The 17,640-nt window shown below is 53.7% G+C and overlaps 1 protein-coding gene across 1 annotated transcript; it reads left to right on the top strand.

The window, feature by feature from the left end:
• Positions 1-3,987: 3,987 nt before the first annotated feature.
• Positions 3,988-13,661, top strand: LOC101825615 (orphan sodium- and chloride-dependent neurotransmitter transporter NTT5). Its single transcript, XM_005084823.2, has 12 exons — positions 3,988-4,143; positions 5,255-5,546; positions 5,658-5,815; positions 5,897-6,023; positions 6,130-6,308; positions 7,959-8,060; positions 8,191-8,432; positions 11,208-11,394; positions 11,647-11,848; positions 11,945-12,104; positions 12,506-12,671; positions 12,850-13,661. Exons 1-12 carry the CDS (start codon positions 4,108-4,110, stop codon positions 13,228-13,230), a joined length of 2,232 nt encoding a protein of 743 aa, XP_005084880.2. The 5' UTR covers positions 3,988-4,107; the 3' UTR covers positions 13,231-13,661.
• Positions 13,662-17,640: the final 3,979 nt, after the last annotated feature.

Raw genomic sequence — 17,640 nt, forward strand, 5'->3', positions numbered from 1 at the left:
CTCAAGGGATGGCCTGGCCCCTCCCTGCCAGGTCCAAATGAAGGCAGGGTCTTCTGTCTGCTCAGAGTCTGTTTCTCCAACCCTTCCTCTGCCTCACCCCAGTTCCAGCTTTGGGGTTGCGGTCATGGGGGCAGGGCTACAAAGCAGAGTGCACGTTGGAGGGGCTGCTGGGATGGAGTAAAGTCCTTGCCGAGCCTGTCCCCACACTGAAGCTTTATCTGCTGCTGCCACTTGCTCGTGGTCCTTGGGTACACGGCCACCAGACGGCCTGGGAATAAACCCCAGGCCGCTGTCGCGGGTGTGATTGAGCAGCAGGAAAGACGGGTTCTGTCCAAGCGTCCTGGGTGTGACTGGGCCGCCCTTTGCCGCTAGGAACCCCAGCCTTCCCACAGGTGCCTCACCCTTCTCCTCAGGGTGGTGTTAGGTCACAAGGGGCCCGGGCAAGGCCTGATGGCCTCTGGCTTCACTCATTGTCATTCTGGTGTTTGCGAACACATCTGAGGGTGGCATGAGGGGTCATCTGTGCCCACCCCCTGGCTTGTCCCTCCCACTGGAGACCAAGCTGCCCTCCACACGCCTCCCATCGTTTTGAAGCAGATGCCCACTTGATCATTTCAGCTGTGGATGCGTTGGTGTGCGTCTATGTCCTCTTAAAATTTAACAAAAGGAATATTATTGGGCAAAACAAACAGCACTTAATGTCAGTAAATATCTACACACAAGATTTTCCTATTCTGTGATTTTTCTGGGGGTAGCTTTGTATTAATTTTTTCTTCTTGAGTTTGTTGTGTAGAGTGTGTGAGTGTTGTAAAAGTTTAGCAGCAGGTGACCTTGGCAGGTTAGAGTCATCACAAAGTCACACCGTGCATCAGAGCTCGCCTGGGAGGTTTGGGGGGGGGAGATGCAGAAGTGACCTCTGAGGGAGAGCAGGGGGGCAGGGCACGAAGGGAGTGCTCCTCCCAGTGGCTGCAGTGGCTACAGAGGCACACCTTGGCTACTGGTGACGACTTCCTACAGGTCCCTGAGCAGGCCAGTGTAAACGCCTGCATGCGAACAGGTGTGCATGGGTGAGTACATATACGTGTGTGTGCATGTGTGTGTGTGCATGTGTGTGTATGTGTGGTGTGTGTGCATGTGTGGGTGTGTGCATGTGTGTATACGTGTGGGTGTGTGCATGTGTGGGTGTGTGCATGTGTGGGTGTGTGCATGTGTGTGTGCATGTGTGGGTGTGTGCATGTGTGGGTGTGTGCATGTGTGGGTGTGTATATGTGTGCATGTGTGGGTGTGTATACATGTGGTTGAGTGCATGTGTGGGTGTGTGTATGTGTGCATGTGTGTGTGCATGTGTGTGTGCATGTGGGTGTGTATGTGTGGGTGTGTATACATGTGGTTGAGTGCATGTGTGGGTGTGTGTATGTGTGCATGTGTGGGTGTGTATACATGTGGTTGAGTGCATGTGTGGGTGTGTGTATGTGTGCATGTGTGGGTGTGTGTATGTGTGCACGTGTGTGTGCATGTGTGTGCATGTGGGTGTGTATGTGTGGGTGTGTATATGTGTGCATGTGTGTGTGCATGTGTGTGTATGTGTGGGTGTGTATATGTGTGTGCATGTGTGTATGTGTGGGTGTGTATATGTGTGCATGTGTGCATGTGTGAGTGTGTATATGTGTGCATGTGTGTGTATGTGTGGGTGTGTATATGTGTGCATGTGTGTGTGCATGTGTGGGTGTGTATATGTGTATGTGTGTGTGCATGTGTGTGTATGTGTGGGTGTGTATATGTGTGCATGTGTGTGTGCATGTGTGGGTGTGTATATGTGTGCATGTGTGTGTGCATGTGTGGGTGTGTATATGTGTGCATGTGTGGGTGTGTATACATGTGGTTGAGTGCATGTGTGGGTGTGTGTATGTGTGCATGTGTGGGTGTGTGTATGTGTGCATGTGTGTGTGCATGTGTGTGTGCATGTGTGTGTGCATGTGTGGGTGCGTGCATGTGTGGGTGTGTATACATGTGGTTGAGTGCATGTGTGGGTGTGTGTATGTGTGCATGTGTGGGTGTGTGTATGTGTGCACGTGTGTGTGCATGTGTGTGTGCGTGTGGGTGTGTATATGTGTGCATGTGTGTGTGCATGTGTGTGTATGTGTGGGTGTGTATATGTGTGTGCATGTGTGTGTATGTGTGGGTGTGTATATGTGTGCATGTGTGTGCATGTGTGAGTGTGTATATGTGTGCATGTGGGTGTGTATGTGTGGGTGTGTATATGTGTGCATGTGTGTGTATGTGTGTGTGTATATGTGTGCATGTGTGTGTGCATGTGTGAGTGTGTATATGTGTATGTGTGTGTGCATGTGTGTGTATGTGTGGGTGTGTATATGTGTGCATGTGTGTGTGCATGTGTGGGTGTGTATATGTGTGCATGTGTGGGTGCATGTGTGGGTGTGTATATGTGTGCATGTGTGTGTGCATGTGTGAGTGTGTATATGTGTGCATGTGTGTGTGCATGTGTGGGTGTGTATATGTGTGCATGTGTGTGTGCATGTGTGGGTGTGTGTGGGTGTGTATATGTGTGCATGTGTGTGTGCATGTGTGGGTGTGTATATGTGTGCATGTGTGGGTGTGTGCATGTGTGGGTGTGTATATGTGTGCATGTGTGGGTGTGTGCATGTGTGGGTGTGTGTATGTGTGGGTGTGTATATGTGTGCATGTGTGTGTGCATGTGTGGGTGTGTATATGTGTGCATGTGTGGGTGTGTGCGTGTGTGGGTGTGTGCATGTGTGGGTGTGTATATGTGTGCATGTGTGTGTGCATGTGTGGGTGTGTGCATGTGTGGGTGTGTGCGTGTGTGGGTGTGTGCATGTGTGGGCGTGTGTATGCTGAGGTGTCTGTGTGGCGTCATGGGACTACTCATGGGTGTTGGCTTGCCTTCCTTCCGCCATAAGAGCAAAGGGCGTGTCTGGCGTGCACAAAGCCTTGGATTCTGTCCCCAATAACCAAGGAAGGAGGAGTGGGGAGCTAGACAGGACCTGGGTCAGCTCAGGACTCTGAGGTTAGGGTGCTCGCTGCCCAGCCTGGTGGTCTGCACCCAGGCCCAGGGACCACAGGCTCCTTTGCTTTCTGAGGCAGGGTCTCCATAGCTTGTGCAGGCTGACCCTGAACTCACTCTGCTGCCCAGGCTGGCTTTCAGTCTGCAATCCCCTTGCCTCAGCGTCCTAAGCAGCTGGGATGAGAGGCCCACACCGCCAGCCCTGGCAATGTTAGGAACTGGTAGGTAAACCCACAAGCTGATTAATTCACACTCGGCTCTAAGAATGGCTATCAGCACATGCTGGTCATGCAGAACACCGGGTCTCACGACATTTCCACGCACTTCATTCACGCTCCCTCCCTCTCCTGCCCCTCCCTCCCCCACTGCTCCCCTTCCCCTTCCCAAGGCGGCCACCTTTGACTTTCACATCTTTGTATTTCTTAGAGACCCAAAGAGTTAAATTCGGGTTGCTTTTAGGAGCAGGGGGGTTTAAAACATTCTCTCACATTTCTTCAAATAGGTTCAAAAATAGGATGTGGGCCTACATTTTCCTCTTTGTTTCTAGTTACATCCTTAGCCTTTTCTCCCCCCTCCCTCCGTCTGTCCTTCTGTCTTCCTTCCTCACCCCCCAGACCTCTACCTCCCGAGTCCCGGGATAACAGGTACGTGTCCCCCGCCCCCCACTTGGCATTTTTCCTGACCCCCTTCATCCCCTTCATGTGTATGTGTGGAACCTGACTGGCAGCTGGTGACCCCACTCAACCTGCTCAAAGTCAAGTCTACAAGGCAACCGATGCCATCACTAGGTGACCTAGCAGCCCACACCGGGCAGAAGCAGCCTAGCATCACGTGACCCCGCAGCCGACTCAGTGGAATCTTCTGGGCAGCCGGTGAGGCGCGGGCCAGCTCCTGTGGACAGAGAGCGAGGTAACCGCTTCCCGCGCGAGCTCGCGGGCCACCGGGCTGCGACGCCGCGGGACTCCCGGCCGCCCTCCCGCCGAGGCCCCGCAGGTCGCGCGCGGAGGCGGGTACCGACCGCTCCGTCCTGCACGCAGCGCCGCCGCCCACTGGGGAGTTCTGGTATGATGGGCGAGCCACCACACCCAGCTAACATCAGGGTATCTTTTAAGACCATACAGGCCGTGAACCTAGTTAAACCAAACCCTCAGCTGTCCAGCAGCAAACTGGAGAGAGTCAGTTCAGCAGCTAGGAGGACTTACCGTTCCCAGCATCCGCAGCAGGTTCTCACAGCAGCCTGTGACTTCAGCTCCAGGAGATCTCATGCTCCCTTCGGGCTCACAGGCACACACACTCATGCACACACCCCCGCACATAATTAAAAAAGAAAATTAAGAAGGAGGTACCCCACCTAGCAAATAGCGTTCTTCCTTCTCAAGTTCAAACCTTGTTGGACCTCTCCTTCTGTGTTCTCTAAGAGGGTGCTGGCTGTGCTCTCCCACGGAAGTGGCCCAAAGGCACTTCCTGGTGGAAGACAAAGCCTGGGACCGCAGCCCCAGTGCCAGCACAAGGCAAACCCACGGCTGTGCACGCATGTAAATTAGATGTTGCCACTCTGGCACTGGGAGGGTGTTAATGTGTAAGGTGCTGTCTTAATATCCCTTCCGGCTAGAGGGCTTACTATGGGGTGTAAGGACCTGAGTTAGTGCCTGCACCCACGTACGGGACAAGTGGAGACAGGTGTGTCCCCGAGTTCTCACACTAACCAGTTTCGCTGAATATGAACACTAGGTTCAGTGCTAGACTTGTCTGAAAAAGTAAGATGGAGTATGCTCCAGGAAAGCATCTGGTGTTGACCTCTGACCTCCACATATATGCGCACACACACACACACACACACGTGAACATACACACAAAAGAGAAAAAAAACAACAGGTATTTTCACTATTAAAACTTTTATTGCTGGGAGGTGGTGTTGCACGCCTTTAATCCCAGCACTTGGGAGGCAGAGGCAGGAGGATCTCTGCATTTGAGGCCAGTCTGGCCTACAGAGTGAATTCCAAGACAGCCAGGGATACACAGAGAAATCCTGTCTCAAACACACACAGGCAGACAGACAGACAGACAGATATACACACACACACACACTAAAGTCGTAAGTAAACATCCCCACAACCTAGCCCCAAAAGGGACACTTTCTGTCCTTTACTTCCCTGTGCCTCTCTGGACACTGGTTCTACCCTAAAGTCTGCTGTTTTTGGTGACCTCAAGTCCCCTTTAGGATTTGATCTGGTGAAGAGAGCCCCTATGGACCAGCCTCCTAAACAAACTGCCAAGGCTAAGAAGAAGGAAGAGCCTGTGGAGGAAGGGCCCAGCTCCAGAAAGAGGAGCAACAACCTCATACCCCTGTCCTGGGGCTTCAAGACCAGAGAGGTCCGGGTGGCCCATGTCCCCACCCACATCCAGGTGAAGAAGATGGAGAACATCCTGATCCTGGTGGGCTTCTCCATCGGTCTCGGCAGCATGTGGCGCTTCCCCTACCTGTGCCACAAGAACGGAGGAGGTGAGGCCAGGGCCTGTGTCGTGAGGTTCAGGAAGGGTGTCAAGACCCCCAGGGAGGGGTGGAGGGGTGAGGGGCTCCCAGCGGCCTGAGCCAGGCCCTGCCCGTCCTCAGGCAGCTTTTTGCTGGTCTACGTCATCCTGCTGCTGCTGCTTGGGATCCCTCTCCTGTACATGGAGATGATCATAGGACAGTGGCTTCGCATGGACCACATCCGGGCCTGGAAGAAGCTGGTGCCCTGGCTAAGCGGTTTGGGCTACTCCAGCATACTGGTAGGTGGGGGCTGGCAGGCCCACAGCCCCCGGTTCCCTGTCTCCTCCGTGTCACCCCTCAGGGCCACCTTCCCTCCCCAGGCCAGTTTCTTGGTGAGCTTGTACAACAGTGTCCTGATCTCCTGGAACCTCTTGTACCTTGGCCAGTCCTTTGGCAACCGTCTGCCCTGGGAACAGTGCCCCCTGGTGGAAAACATCAGTGTGACAGGTGAGGAGCGGGACAGGGCTGTGGGGCTGGCTGAGGTGCTGGAGCTGAGGGAGGCCCCATGTGAGGTGGCCCCTAAGTGTCTGGGCCTTTCCGCTCCCACCCCCAGATGGCCCCTGCTTTCGGGCAGTGCCCCACCAGTATTTCTGGTACCACAACACCCTGCAAGCCTCCAAGCAAGTTGAGGACGGGATTGAAATGCTGGTGCTGAGCATCACCCTGTGCCTCATTGCCACCTGGGTCAGCCTCTGTGTCCTCATGGTCATTAGGATAAAGATTTCAGTGCTAGTGAGTGCCCCCAGGGCCGCCTCCCTGCTGAGCCTCAGGGCCACCTCCAGGAAGCTTGACCTGACTCCCTGGTCACCACCCCTGACTCCCTGGTCACCACCCCTGACTCCCTGGTCACCACCCCTGACTCCCTGGTCACCACCCCTGACTCCCTGGTCACCACCCCTGACTCCCTGGTCACCACCCCACATCCCTGGTCACCACCCCTGACTCCCTGGTCACCACCCCTGACTCCCTGGTCACCACCCCTGACTCCCTGGTCACCACCCCTGACTCCCTGGTCACCACCCCTGACTCCCTGGTCACCACCCCTGACTCCCTGGTCACCACCCCTGACTCCCTGGTACCCCACCCCACATCCCTGTCTCTCCTGCCTTGCAGGCGGCCCCTCCACCTCCCTGGCGTTGCCATGTGTGTTAACCTGCAGAACCACTCTCCTTTCTAGAATCCCACCTGTGGGGGATGGGGGTCTGGGGCTGCCTCCATCCATCACCACGTTCTGGACACCCTCACACATCCCTGGAGGCCCAGCACACTATCTCCTGACACCATTCCTGCAGTCACAAGCCCCGCCAGGACTGGGGACCCAGTGTGAGAGAGCCTGCTCTTCTCATCCCCTCCATGACCTGACAAGAAGCAAACTCCCCCAGGAAGGATTGCTTTTGGCTCATGGCTTGAGGGAATACTGAGGATGGGATGGCACAGCGACACGCGGCCCCAGGGTGCTGGGAGCATATGGCTGGGGGTGTGCACGTCCCCAGGTCTCCACAGAGCAGGGGGGGAGTAGGCTGCCCGCTGTGCTCATGTGGCTCCCCCTCTTCTCTCTTACTCCCTCCTCTTTCCTGAGGAGTTAATCCTCGCTAACACAGCCTCACACACACCCAGACGCATGCCTCAACCTCCTGGATGAGTCTACGTTCAGTCAGGTTGACAGTGAAGATTGGTCCTCACAGGCTGGGGAGAAAGAAGCATGGGCGGACAGTGGTGACACACCCCAGCACTCGGGAGGCAGAGGCAAGGTCAAACGCTCTGTGAGTTTGAGGCCAGCCTGGTCTACAGAGCGAGTTCCAAGACAGCCAGGGCTACACAGAGAAACAAAGACTCGAAGCAAGAGGGCCAGAGTCAGATCACCAGCACCCATGTAAATAAACAGGCATGGCCGCGCTTGTGACCGCAGCACGGGGGTGGTGGAGGCAGGAGGCTCCCGGGAGCTTCGTCTATTCAGCGTGCTCCAGAGCAGTGAGACCCTGACTCAGAGAACACGGTGGACGGCAAGAAGGAATGGAGCGGGCAGGGCCCAGGACTATGATAGCACTTTATGGGGGGAGGCGGAGGGAAAGAAACATAAGCAAGTTGGAGACTGGGAAGGATTCTGTGTGGTTTGGGGGCATGGGTGGCGGTGGGTGGGTGCTGGGAGGCTCCTGTCGTCACCTCCTGTGTGTGTATCTGGGTACGCACAAGTCTGTGCAGGCCACATGTCAACCTTGGGTGTCTGTCGTTCCTGGCACGGTCCACCTTGCTCATCTCCCCCTGACCCAGTCACTCTCCAGGCCCCCGGGCCCCTCCCCATTCCTCATAGCATCCTGCAGCCCTCAGGCCTGCTAACGCTGTCTCTGTCCTCCTCCCCGCTTCTCCTGACTGACTGGCTAGGTGCTGATTTTCTCCCCCTGCGTCTTCCTCGTCTGCTTCTTCATCCGCAGTCTCTTCCTGCAAGGTGCTATGGCTAGCCTCAAGCGCCTGGTGACCACAGAGGTGAGTCCTCCTCTCGTTCACTTCCCCAGGCCTCTGGGGTTCATCCCTCTGCCCAGCCCCCGCCCCTCTGTTGGCCTCACCACCACGGACTCGCTGGCGACCACACCTGAGAAGCCTCCCTCTCCCACAGCTCTCTTTCCTGTCCTCGCTGGACACGTGGCGTCAGGCTGGAGGCCATGTGCTCTACACCCTTGGCCTCGGCATGGGCGCCATCATCACGTTCTCTTCCTACCAGACCAGAGGTGACAACTACCTCAAGTTGGCCTCCATTGTGGCCGGGGCCAACCTGGTGACTTCACTGCTGAGCACGGCCGTCATCTTCCTGGTGCTGGGCTTCTGGAAGACCAGCAGCGGGTCCAGATGTGTTGAGAAGTGAGTGATGTAACGGGGGATGAGCAGCAGAGCCAGCCCACCTCGGCTGTCCCTGAGCACCAGTCCTGTAGGTCAAACCCTGCCATTGGAACCCACTCCACCTTATCCTCAGAGTCAGCAACCAGGAAGAAGGGAGCCCACCAATGCCCAGTGCCCAGTGCAACACAGGTCTTAGACCTTGCACGTGAAGCTAAGCAGCATTTCCAGATTGCTAACTGAACCCACAAGGCTGCTGTCACAGCTTGCCGTGATGCAGACGGGAGGCAACTGTGGGCTGGCCTGTGCGTTGGAGGTGGGAAGAGCTAAGTGTCTGAGCTTTGTCTAGTTGCTCCGTTGTGTTGGTCCTGGTGTAGCAGGGCACTGGGTTTTTATTTGTTGCTTTTTTTGTTGTTTTGCTTTTGTTTTTTGAGACAGGGTCTCCCTGTCTATGCACAGCTGGCCTGTGCTTCGCTATGTAGACCAGGCTGGCCTCATATTCACAGAGCTCCATCTGCCTTGTCAGGGCTGGCCAACGAGTCTGTCTGTATATTCCTGAGAACGGGTGTGCACTGAGGAAAGAAACAGACAAGAGACAGAGTCGGGAGGGCACTCAGTGCGTACTGAGCAAGCCCCAAGTTTATTACGCACAGTCCCGATATACCCCGGTCAAAAGGGGAGGGCAAAAGACTTCATGATGCAAAGAACAAGTAAGCATAATTACCTTCCCAATTCCCGAAACATCTGGCCGTCTGCTCTAAATCAAACATCCTGGAATTTGGTCTTGAGGATCAAGACACCTAAGTAGTTACACCTTTGGCCAAACATCCTGTTGTTTAACCTTGGGGGAGCAAGAGTAGGTTTGAACTCTCTTACCATTAAGTCAAGATGGAATGGAGTCAAATCTGTGGGTCTCCACACTGCCTCTGCCTCCCCAGGGATTAAGGATGCGTGCCAAGGTGAGAGAGATTGCTCAGTGGTTAAAAACACTGGCAGCAGCCACGTAGTGGTGGCACACACCTTTATTCCCAGCAGTTTGGTGGCACAGGCAGGTGGATCTTTGAGTTAGAGGCCAGCCTAATGTACAGAGAAAGTTCCAGGACAGCCAGGGCTACACAGAGAAACCCTGTCTTGAAAACAAAACCCAAACCAAACTAAAAGTAAAACAAAAAGAGCACTGGCTGTTCTTCCAGAGGGCCTGGGTTCAATACTCAACACCCACATGGTGGTCTACAACCATCTCTAGTTCCATTCCAGGGAATCTAACACCCTCTTCTGACGTCTGAGGACATTGCCCACACAAGGTAGACATACATACACATGCAGGCAAAATACCCATCACACAAAACAATAAACAATGTATGTGCCACCACATAGTCACAGAATTGCAATCTACTTAGTATTCACCAATTTCCTTCTGTACTTTATTTTTTGACATATTGTCACACAATTTCCCCCTCCCTTCCAAAGTCTCCCATGAACCTCTCCTTGCTCCTTTTCAAATTTGTAGCCTCTTTTTCAATAACAGTCATAGATTTTTAACAGTTCAACAGTTTTCCTTCTAATTAGGCTATCAAGGGTAGGAAGGTTAGTCTTAGCAGCAACTTGTGTCTACTTGGTTGGTGTATATGTTCCTGGTTTTTGTTTTATCAAGGCAGGGTGTCATGTTGCCAAAGCTGGCCTTGTCCTCTGTGTAGCTGAGTGACCTTGAACTTCTGATCCCGTCTCTTGGCGTCCTGTGTGCTGGGATGACAGGCGTGCACCACCCCAACCCCCCCCCCCAGCTTACATGAGAAAAGCTGAGGGTAGCACCACAAGGAGACCACAGGGCCGCAGCTGCCCGGGCTACCGATGACTCAGATACTAAGACTGAAATTGTGAGAGCCCGTGCACACAGGAAGTACCCGGAAGCCGTGTACTTCACTGACTGGTGTGTAAAACAATGCCACTGCCTGTGGAGACAAGTACTTGTCAAAGTCAGATCACCTGCGCTGCTCGCCACCTACTGATAGGCATCTGTGTCACAGCTTTGTTCACAGTGACCCAAATGGTGACTGACCATTGTCTACCAGTAGGTAAATGCGTAATTTGCAACCCAAGACCCTAGCATATACGATTGCATTAAAACTAGCATAGCTATCTATCCAACTAATGGAATACTAGGCACTAGTGAAAAGGACTTGACTACTGCTGTGTTTTGGTGGCTTTGTACATTAGACACTGCCTTATTTAGGGTTCCTATTGCTCTGAAGAGACACCATGACCACAACAACTCTTGTAAAGAAACGTTTAATTGGGGTGGCTGCTTACAGTTTCAGAGGTCCTGTCCCTTATCATCATGACCAACGGTTGCATGGCGGCTTGCAGGCAGGCGTGGTGCTGGAGCTGAGGGTGCTACATCTTGACCAAGGCAGCAGGAAGTCGACTCCCTGTCACACTTAGGGAAGCCTCAGCAAAAGAGACCTCAAAGTCTGCCCCACACTGACACACCTCCTCCAACAAGGCCACACCCCCTAGTAGTGCCCCTCCCTATGAGATTATGGGGCTACACAAAGAGACACTGTCTCAAAACAAAACAAAGACAGCAACAATAAACACCACGCACACACACACACACACACACACACACACACACACACACACACGAGACGGGACCCTACAATCACGGACTTGCAGAGCTGTGAGAGCGTACACCTTGGACAATCTCACCGTACTCGGTCCTCATTCTCCATGGTTGGTGACGGCTGAGGAGCCAGCAGCCTGTTTCTCTACCCATCTTTTCTCTTCCTACCCTACCAGGAATGTCTCCAATCTGGTCAAGCTGATAACAAAAGGTCTGCTGCCCCAGGCTGCAGGGCCTCCCCAGGACATCATCCACAAACATCCCCTGGCTTACCTGCGCTGGTTCAGCCAGCTCCTCAGGAACACCCAGGAGGATGTGCTCCGTTTCTCCCTGCCCTGCAGCATCATGTTGCAGAAGGAAAAGGTGTGTTTGTCAAAGAGGCCGTCCTGGCAGGCGTCACAGCAGCCACATCTGTGTGACATAGCTACATGGTGGCTCTCACGTGGGGACCCAGAAAATGAAGGTCACCCAGGTCCCACAGCCAGCTTTCAACACTGTGCCTCCAACTTCCACGCTGAGTGTCTGTCATCACCCGTAACAGACATTACTAATAAGTACTGCACCAACCCCACCCATCCAGACGCTGCACTGCCTTAGAGCCCTTCTCCCCCGCAGTTCATGAAGGGCCCTGGCCTGGCATATGTGGCCTTCTCTCAAGCCGTCTCATTGTTTCCTGGTTACTCTTTCTGGGCCATCATCTTTTTCTTGACTCTGGTCATCATGGGTCTGGGCACCATGATCATGCTCCTGGAGGGCATCGTGCTTCCCCTGCAGAACAACATCCCTACTTTGAAAACGAATCCGAAGCTGGTTCCAGGTACAAAGGCCCTATCCCCCAATCTTGCCCATACTTGCCTCACCCCCAGCATCCAGGGTTCACACGGGCCCCCAACTCACCAACCTCCGCCTTTAGTGATCGTCTGCTTGGGAGGACTTCTGGGCAGCCTTGTCTTCACCAGCCACTCCGGCAGCTACTTGGTGTTCCTGTTGGATGACCACCTGGTCCCTATGGTCCTCGTCGTCATTGTGGTGTTCCAGAACGTCTCTCTGGCTTGGGTCTATGGAATCAGGAGGTGATTTACAGTCCCTGGGTGGGGGTGGGGGGGTGGGGGGGTGGGAGGGTGGAGGGGTGGGGAGGTGGGGGGGATGGGGGGTTGGGGGGGTGGGGGTGGGGGTGGGGGATGGGGGTAGGGGGTGGGGGGTGGGGGGTTCCTTAGCTATTGAGTCCATCCTAGTCCTCCGGGGCACAGGCACCCCATGGGAGCCCAGGTCCTCAGACAGCAGGCAGATCCTACCGAAAGATGCAGCCCCAAGTCCACTGAAGGCCCAGGGCTGTGGTGCCACAGCCCCAAGGACGGAGTGATTCTCATGGGGTGACCTGGTACCCCACACCAAGCATGAGGAGATTCTGAGAGAGTCAGAGGCGGGAGGGCTCCTGTGCCCAGGCCCTCACAACCTGGTCTCCTTCATCCAGGTTCAGGGCTGAGATGTTCGGCCTGCTGTGCTGCCTGGTGTGGACACCGTTTACCTTCCTGTGGCGCTACGTGACGCCGCCCACACTGCTGGCCCTGCTCACCGTCTACCTCCTGAATTTCTACCACAGCAAGTCCCTCTACTACATCTCCTGGAACGACAGTGTGGTGCGGCCCTGCCCATGGGAACCTGGGGACCCAGCACCCTACCCGGTACCTCCTACCCTCGGGGACCTGGAGACCCCAGACCCCCGCCCCCATCCCGCGTCTCCTACCCCCGCGGAGCTGGGGACATTGCACCCAGACTGAACCCTTCCCCCCCGCGGCCCACTGCCCCTGTCCTCAGAGCCGGGAAGTGAAGCAGCCTTACCAGAAGATAGCCCTGGGCTGGGTCACCTTCCTCAGTGTCCTGGCACTGCTGCCCATCCCCGCATACCCGCTGCAGCACTGGTGGAACCTGGACAACCAAGTCATCTGCGAGCCCGTAAAAAAGCCCTCGCTGTCCTCCAGAAAGACAGACACGGGGCCCAGCAAGGCCAATCAGTGTCCTGTGCACCCCCTGAGAAGACTCACCCTCAGGGGCCAGGACAAAGGCCAGGTTCTCCTCCCCGGCAAGGGTCCCACAGAGGGCCTCCTCTTTCATCACCCAGCCATGCTGACAAAAAAGGACAGTGAGAACTACACCTTCGACCTTCACGGTGGCCCCATGGCCCTCCCCTATTCCTGAGGCTCTGAAGGCCACCACACTCCCAGCAGGAGACCCCGGCTGCCACAGCACTGGGCACAAGTGACAGGCATGGGGCTTCTGACGTGGTCACGTCGCCTGTTGGGTAACTGGTGAAGTGCACCCCGCCAGTACCTGCCCCACCGGCAGCAGAAGACTTCTGCGAGAGCCCTCACTGGGCCTGGGATGGACATGGCCAACACAGAAGCCTGTCTTCCAGCAGCCAGGCCTGTGCCGGGGCAGGCCCGGGGTCCCCGACTCTGTGACACGGACACAGTTTTGGTATGCCCAGGTGGGTACCCAGCACGGCCCCGGCTCCCGAGAGACACAGTGCTCCCTCTGACCCCGCAACACCATCCTGCCTGACCTCCCAGGATGATGCCAAAATGGTGTCAAGACAGCAGCGTTGTCTGTCAATAAATGAGGTACACATACCAGCTGTGGGCACAGTGTTGTCTCTCACACGAACTTCACACAGTAGTTTGGGGACCTGGGACCCCTCTGCCGTGTGGACACAATTCCTGAGCAGTGCCCCCGTGAGGAAGCTGCAGGAGGCACTGCTTTCCAGCGTCTGATCTGGAATCGACCACAGTGCTGACCCCCAGGACTGAGTTTCACCACCAGCCCCTGCCACTGCTTTCCCCGAGAACCATCCCTGGCATGCCACCTTCTCTGAGTTCCTGATAGGAGCAGAGCCCAGTGCTCAGCAGCTTCTGGGCCACAGACTGTTCCCTAGCAAGCAAAGCTCTGGTCCCATCTCTATCCCTGGTCTCTGGATGGTCCATACCACACTCCCATCTGTGAGGAAACATTCCCATCCACTAAAAAACCCATACCATAAACATACCTTTGCCTTTATTTTTTAATTTATTTTGGTTGTTTGAGGCAGGGTTTATCTGTGTAACTTTGGAGCCTGTCTTGGCACTCACTCTGTAGACCAGGCTGGCCTGCCTCTGGCTCCCCAGTGCTGAGACTAAAGGCATGCACTACCACTGCCGGCTATTTTTATTTTCTTATTGAGCTAAAATAGTGAAAAACAAGACACACTGAATTTCTCTTTTTTAAGGTTTATTTATGTATATGAGTGTTTTGTTCACACCTGCATCGTAAACATGAACCATGTGTGCACTTGGTTCCCTCAAGAAGCGTGGTGTTGGGAGAGAGCATTGGATCCCCTGGAACTGGAGTTACAGGTGTTTGTTTTGTTTTGGTTTTTGGTTTTTACGAGACAGGATCTCTCTGTATTGTTTTGGAGGCTACCGGTCCAGCCCAGCCTCGAACTCACAGAGATCTGCCTGTCTCTGCCTCCCAAGTGCTGGGATTAAAGGCGTGCGCTACCACCGCCCGGCAGTTACAGGTGTTTGTGAGCGCCAAGCATCAGCTGGGAGCCAAATCCTGTAGAAGAGCAGACAGCGATCTTCACTGATGAGTCCTCTCCAGCCTCCATGAGAGGTAGGCATGATTTCCATCTGACATTCAATGTTTTCACTCACTGAAGCGGGGGTGTCCAACACTGTGATGTCCCCCAGCCAAAACAGTGGCATGATCTCAGTGCTGCATTCTTGGTCCCAGAGGCCTGCTGGGGATCAGGAGGTCACCAGATTTTCCCTGAAAGGTGACATCACAGAAGCCCAAACAGGAATTTCAGTAAGAAGCAGTCGGTGCCTTGGAGGACCACTGAGAACTGGCACAGGCCTGAACGTGGATTGGGCCCCAGGTTAGAGACGGTATTTTGTTTTCTTTTGTTGTTTTTTGTTTTGAGATAGGGTCTCAGTATGTAGCTTTGGCTATTCTGAATTCACTCTGTAGACCAGGCTGGACCTGATCTCACAGAGATTCACCTGCCTCTGCGACGAAAGTGGTGTGATTATAAGCATGTGCCACCATGCTTGGTATGATAGGACAATGGGGGTTTTGTTTGTTTGTTTGTTTACTGCAAGAGAGAGAGAGAGAGAGAGAGAGAGAGAGAGAGAGAGAACTATTGTAGGACTTAAGGGAAGTAAATGGGGTCTGTAAATTAGAAGTGGATCAGGGTTGAGTTCCTGGGGCTGGAGAACTGGCGGAGCAGTTAAGAGCACTTGCTGGTTTTGCAAAGGCCCAGAGTTCGGTTCCAGCACCCGCATGGCGGCTCACAACTGCCTGTAACTCCAGCTCCAAGTGATATCTCATCATTTGCTTTCTGCTGCTTGATAAACCCATGAGCAGAAGCAGCTAAGGACAGGCTTCCATCAGGATGCTGCTGGGCAGCCTGTGACCGCGAACATGCAGAGGGCGTCGAGATTGATAACAGACCAGCCGGTGAGGCAAACAAAGCTTCAAGAAGGCTCAAGAAAGCTTTGCTTTATTTTTAACCCGGGCTGGTTATATGCCCCTGACACCAGAGTTGGGGGCGGCTACCCATTGGAAAGCTCAAAGTCAGGGTGTTCCTGTGAGTGAGCCCTTATCAGGAACTTACTGCTCCGGTAAACATTTCTTACTGGCACCAGATTGTTTTTAGTAAGCATGTTTTCTCTGTGGTCTGTTATAGCTGCCTGCTCCCAGGCTGATGGGGAAGTGGGCCTCCGGCCAAGGTCTGTTGTTCCCACAGGACACAGGTTCTAGTCCAGCAAGAAGAGAGGCCAGGCAGGAGCCCAAAGCATCTGGCTCCCCCTGGCTTCCTCACCTGCCTAGGAACCCTAAGGCCACAGTGGGTTGGCCCCTCTCACATCAATCCTTAATGGGGACAGTGACCCACAGACACACCTACATGCCAGTCTGGTGGAAATAATTCTTCAGTTGAGGCCCCTTGTGTCAGGTGAGTCTCTAAGTTGTATCTAATTGATAATGAAATGTCACAGGATCCAGTGTCCTACTCAGGTCTCTGCAGGCACTGTATACAGACACACACATACACACACAAACACACACACACACACACACCACCACCACCACCACCACAGATCAGGGAGACCCAAGAGGTTAATGGGAATTTTGGAGGAGGCTGAAGAGCCGACAATGTCTGCGATGCGTGGAAAGATGTTGGGTCTCAGCCTGAGTCCTGCTCTGTGGAGCTGAGATAGAAGGAGTGGCCCAGGAGACACGGGGGGGGGCTGATACTTGTCTACATTCAAGCAGAGATTGCCTGTGGAGAAGAGAAGAGGGTGTGCCAGATCCCCAGGCCACCTAATAGAGCTGAACTTAGGGCAAGAGCAATATGCACTCTAGACCCCATGAAGCAGGGTTGAAGACAGAGTCTGGACAGCAAGAGGTCAGATCCTCTCCGTAAACACAAGATACAAGGAGGTCACTGCTATTTTGTTAGTAATAGGATTCCGACTTGATCTCATGGTGAGTCAGTCATGAAGAATTTTGTCAGGCAGGGAGTCCATCAGTGTGGGGACACCAGACCTTGAGCAGAGACCCACTTCCCCTTCTGCCTGGGAGTAGGCAGCTGTAAGACAATGTTTAGTAAAAACATGTTTACTAAAAACCATACAATGTCCAGGGCAATAAGTTCCTGGAAAAGGCCTTCCCACGGAAACCGCCCTGACCTCGACCTTGTCCAAAGACTAACCACACCTTCAGACCCACCCACATCCACCTCTGGGGGCAGAGCAGAACCAGCCAGGGGAGAGGAGAGAGCAGAAGCTTCTCTGGTGGGAGCCTTTCTTAGGAAGTTTTCTTGAGCCTTTTTGGGGCCTGCTTAAAGTTTTCTTTACATCATTGAACACATCTCTGTGTTGTCAATCCCCGACACCCTCCCCACGTTCTCGGACACAGGCTGCGCAGCAGACGCAACACATCAGGTCACACACCAAGAGGACAATGTTGGGAATATTAGTCAAAGGCAGAGGCCACTAGTTTACGCAAATGTGAATGGATACTTCTTTGGGGATTGTTTTGTTTCCTTGTGGGTTTTTTGTTTGCTTGTTTCTTTGGGTTTGTTTGTTTGTTTGTTTTGAGACAGGGTTTCTCTATGTAGCTTTGGAGCCTGTCCTGGAACTAGCTCTGTAGACCAGGCTGGCCTCGAACTCACAGAGATCCACCTGCCTCTGCCTCTCGAGTGCTGGAATTAAAGTTGTGCATCACCAACGCCCCTTTGTTTCGTTTTTGCTGCTGCTGTTGTTTGGTTGGTTTTTAGAGACGGTCTCACTATGTAACCAAAACAAAAAACAAAAAAAATCATGCTGGTGAAATTAAAAAAAATAGGTTTACAAAAAATTAGACCCCAAAAGGTGTAAATTAGAAGAGAGATTGATTGTAGACTCTTTTTCTTTTTCTTTTTTGGATTTGTTTTGTTTTGTTTTTTGAGACAGGATTTCTCTGTATTGCTTTGGAAATTGTCCTGGAACTCGCTCTGTAGACCAGGCTGGCATCGAACTCACAGAGATCTACCTGCCTCTGCATCCCGAGTGCTGTGATTAAAGGCATGCA

This window comes from Mesocricetus auratus, unplaced genomic scaffold (assembly GCF_017639785.1).
Source record: "Mesocricetus auratus isolate SY011 unplaced genomic scaffold, BCM_Maur_2.0 Super-Scaffold_100054, whole genome shotgun sequence".
In the NCBI taxonomy this organism is placed as follows: Eukaryota; Metazoa; Chordata; class Mammalia; order Rodentia; family Cricetidae; genus Mesocricetus; species Mesocricetus auratus.

What these genes read in the sequence shown, in the direction of transcription:
- LOC101825615 (XM_005084823.2), top strand. Translation starts at nt 4,108, where the DNA reads ATGATGGGCGAGCCACCACACCCAGCTAACATCAGG. An exon ending in GGAAAACATCAGTGTGACAG is followed by an intron (nt 6,024 to 6,129) that starts GTGAGGAGCGGG and finishes TCCCACCCCCAG; the next exon opens with ATGGCCCCTGCTTTCGGGCA. An exon ending in TGGGTCTATGGAATCAGGAG is followed by an intron (nt 12,105 to 12,505) that starts GTGATTTACAGT and finishes TCCTTCATCCAG; the next exon opens with GTTCAGGGCTGAGATGTTCG.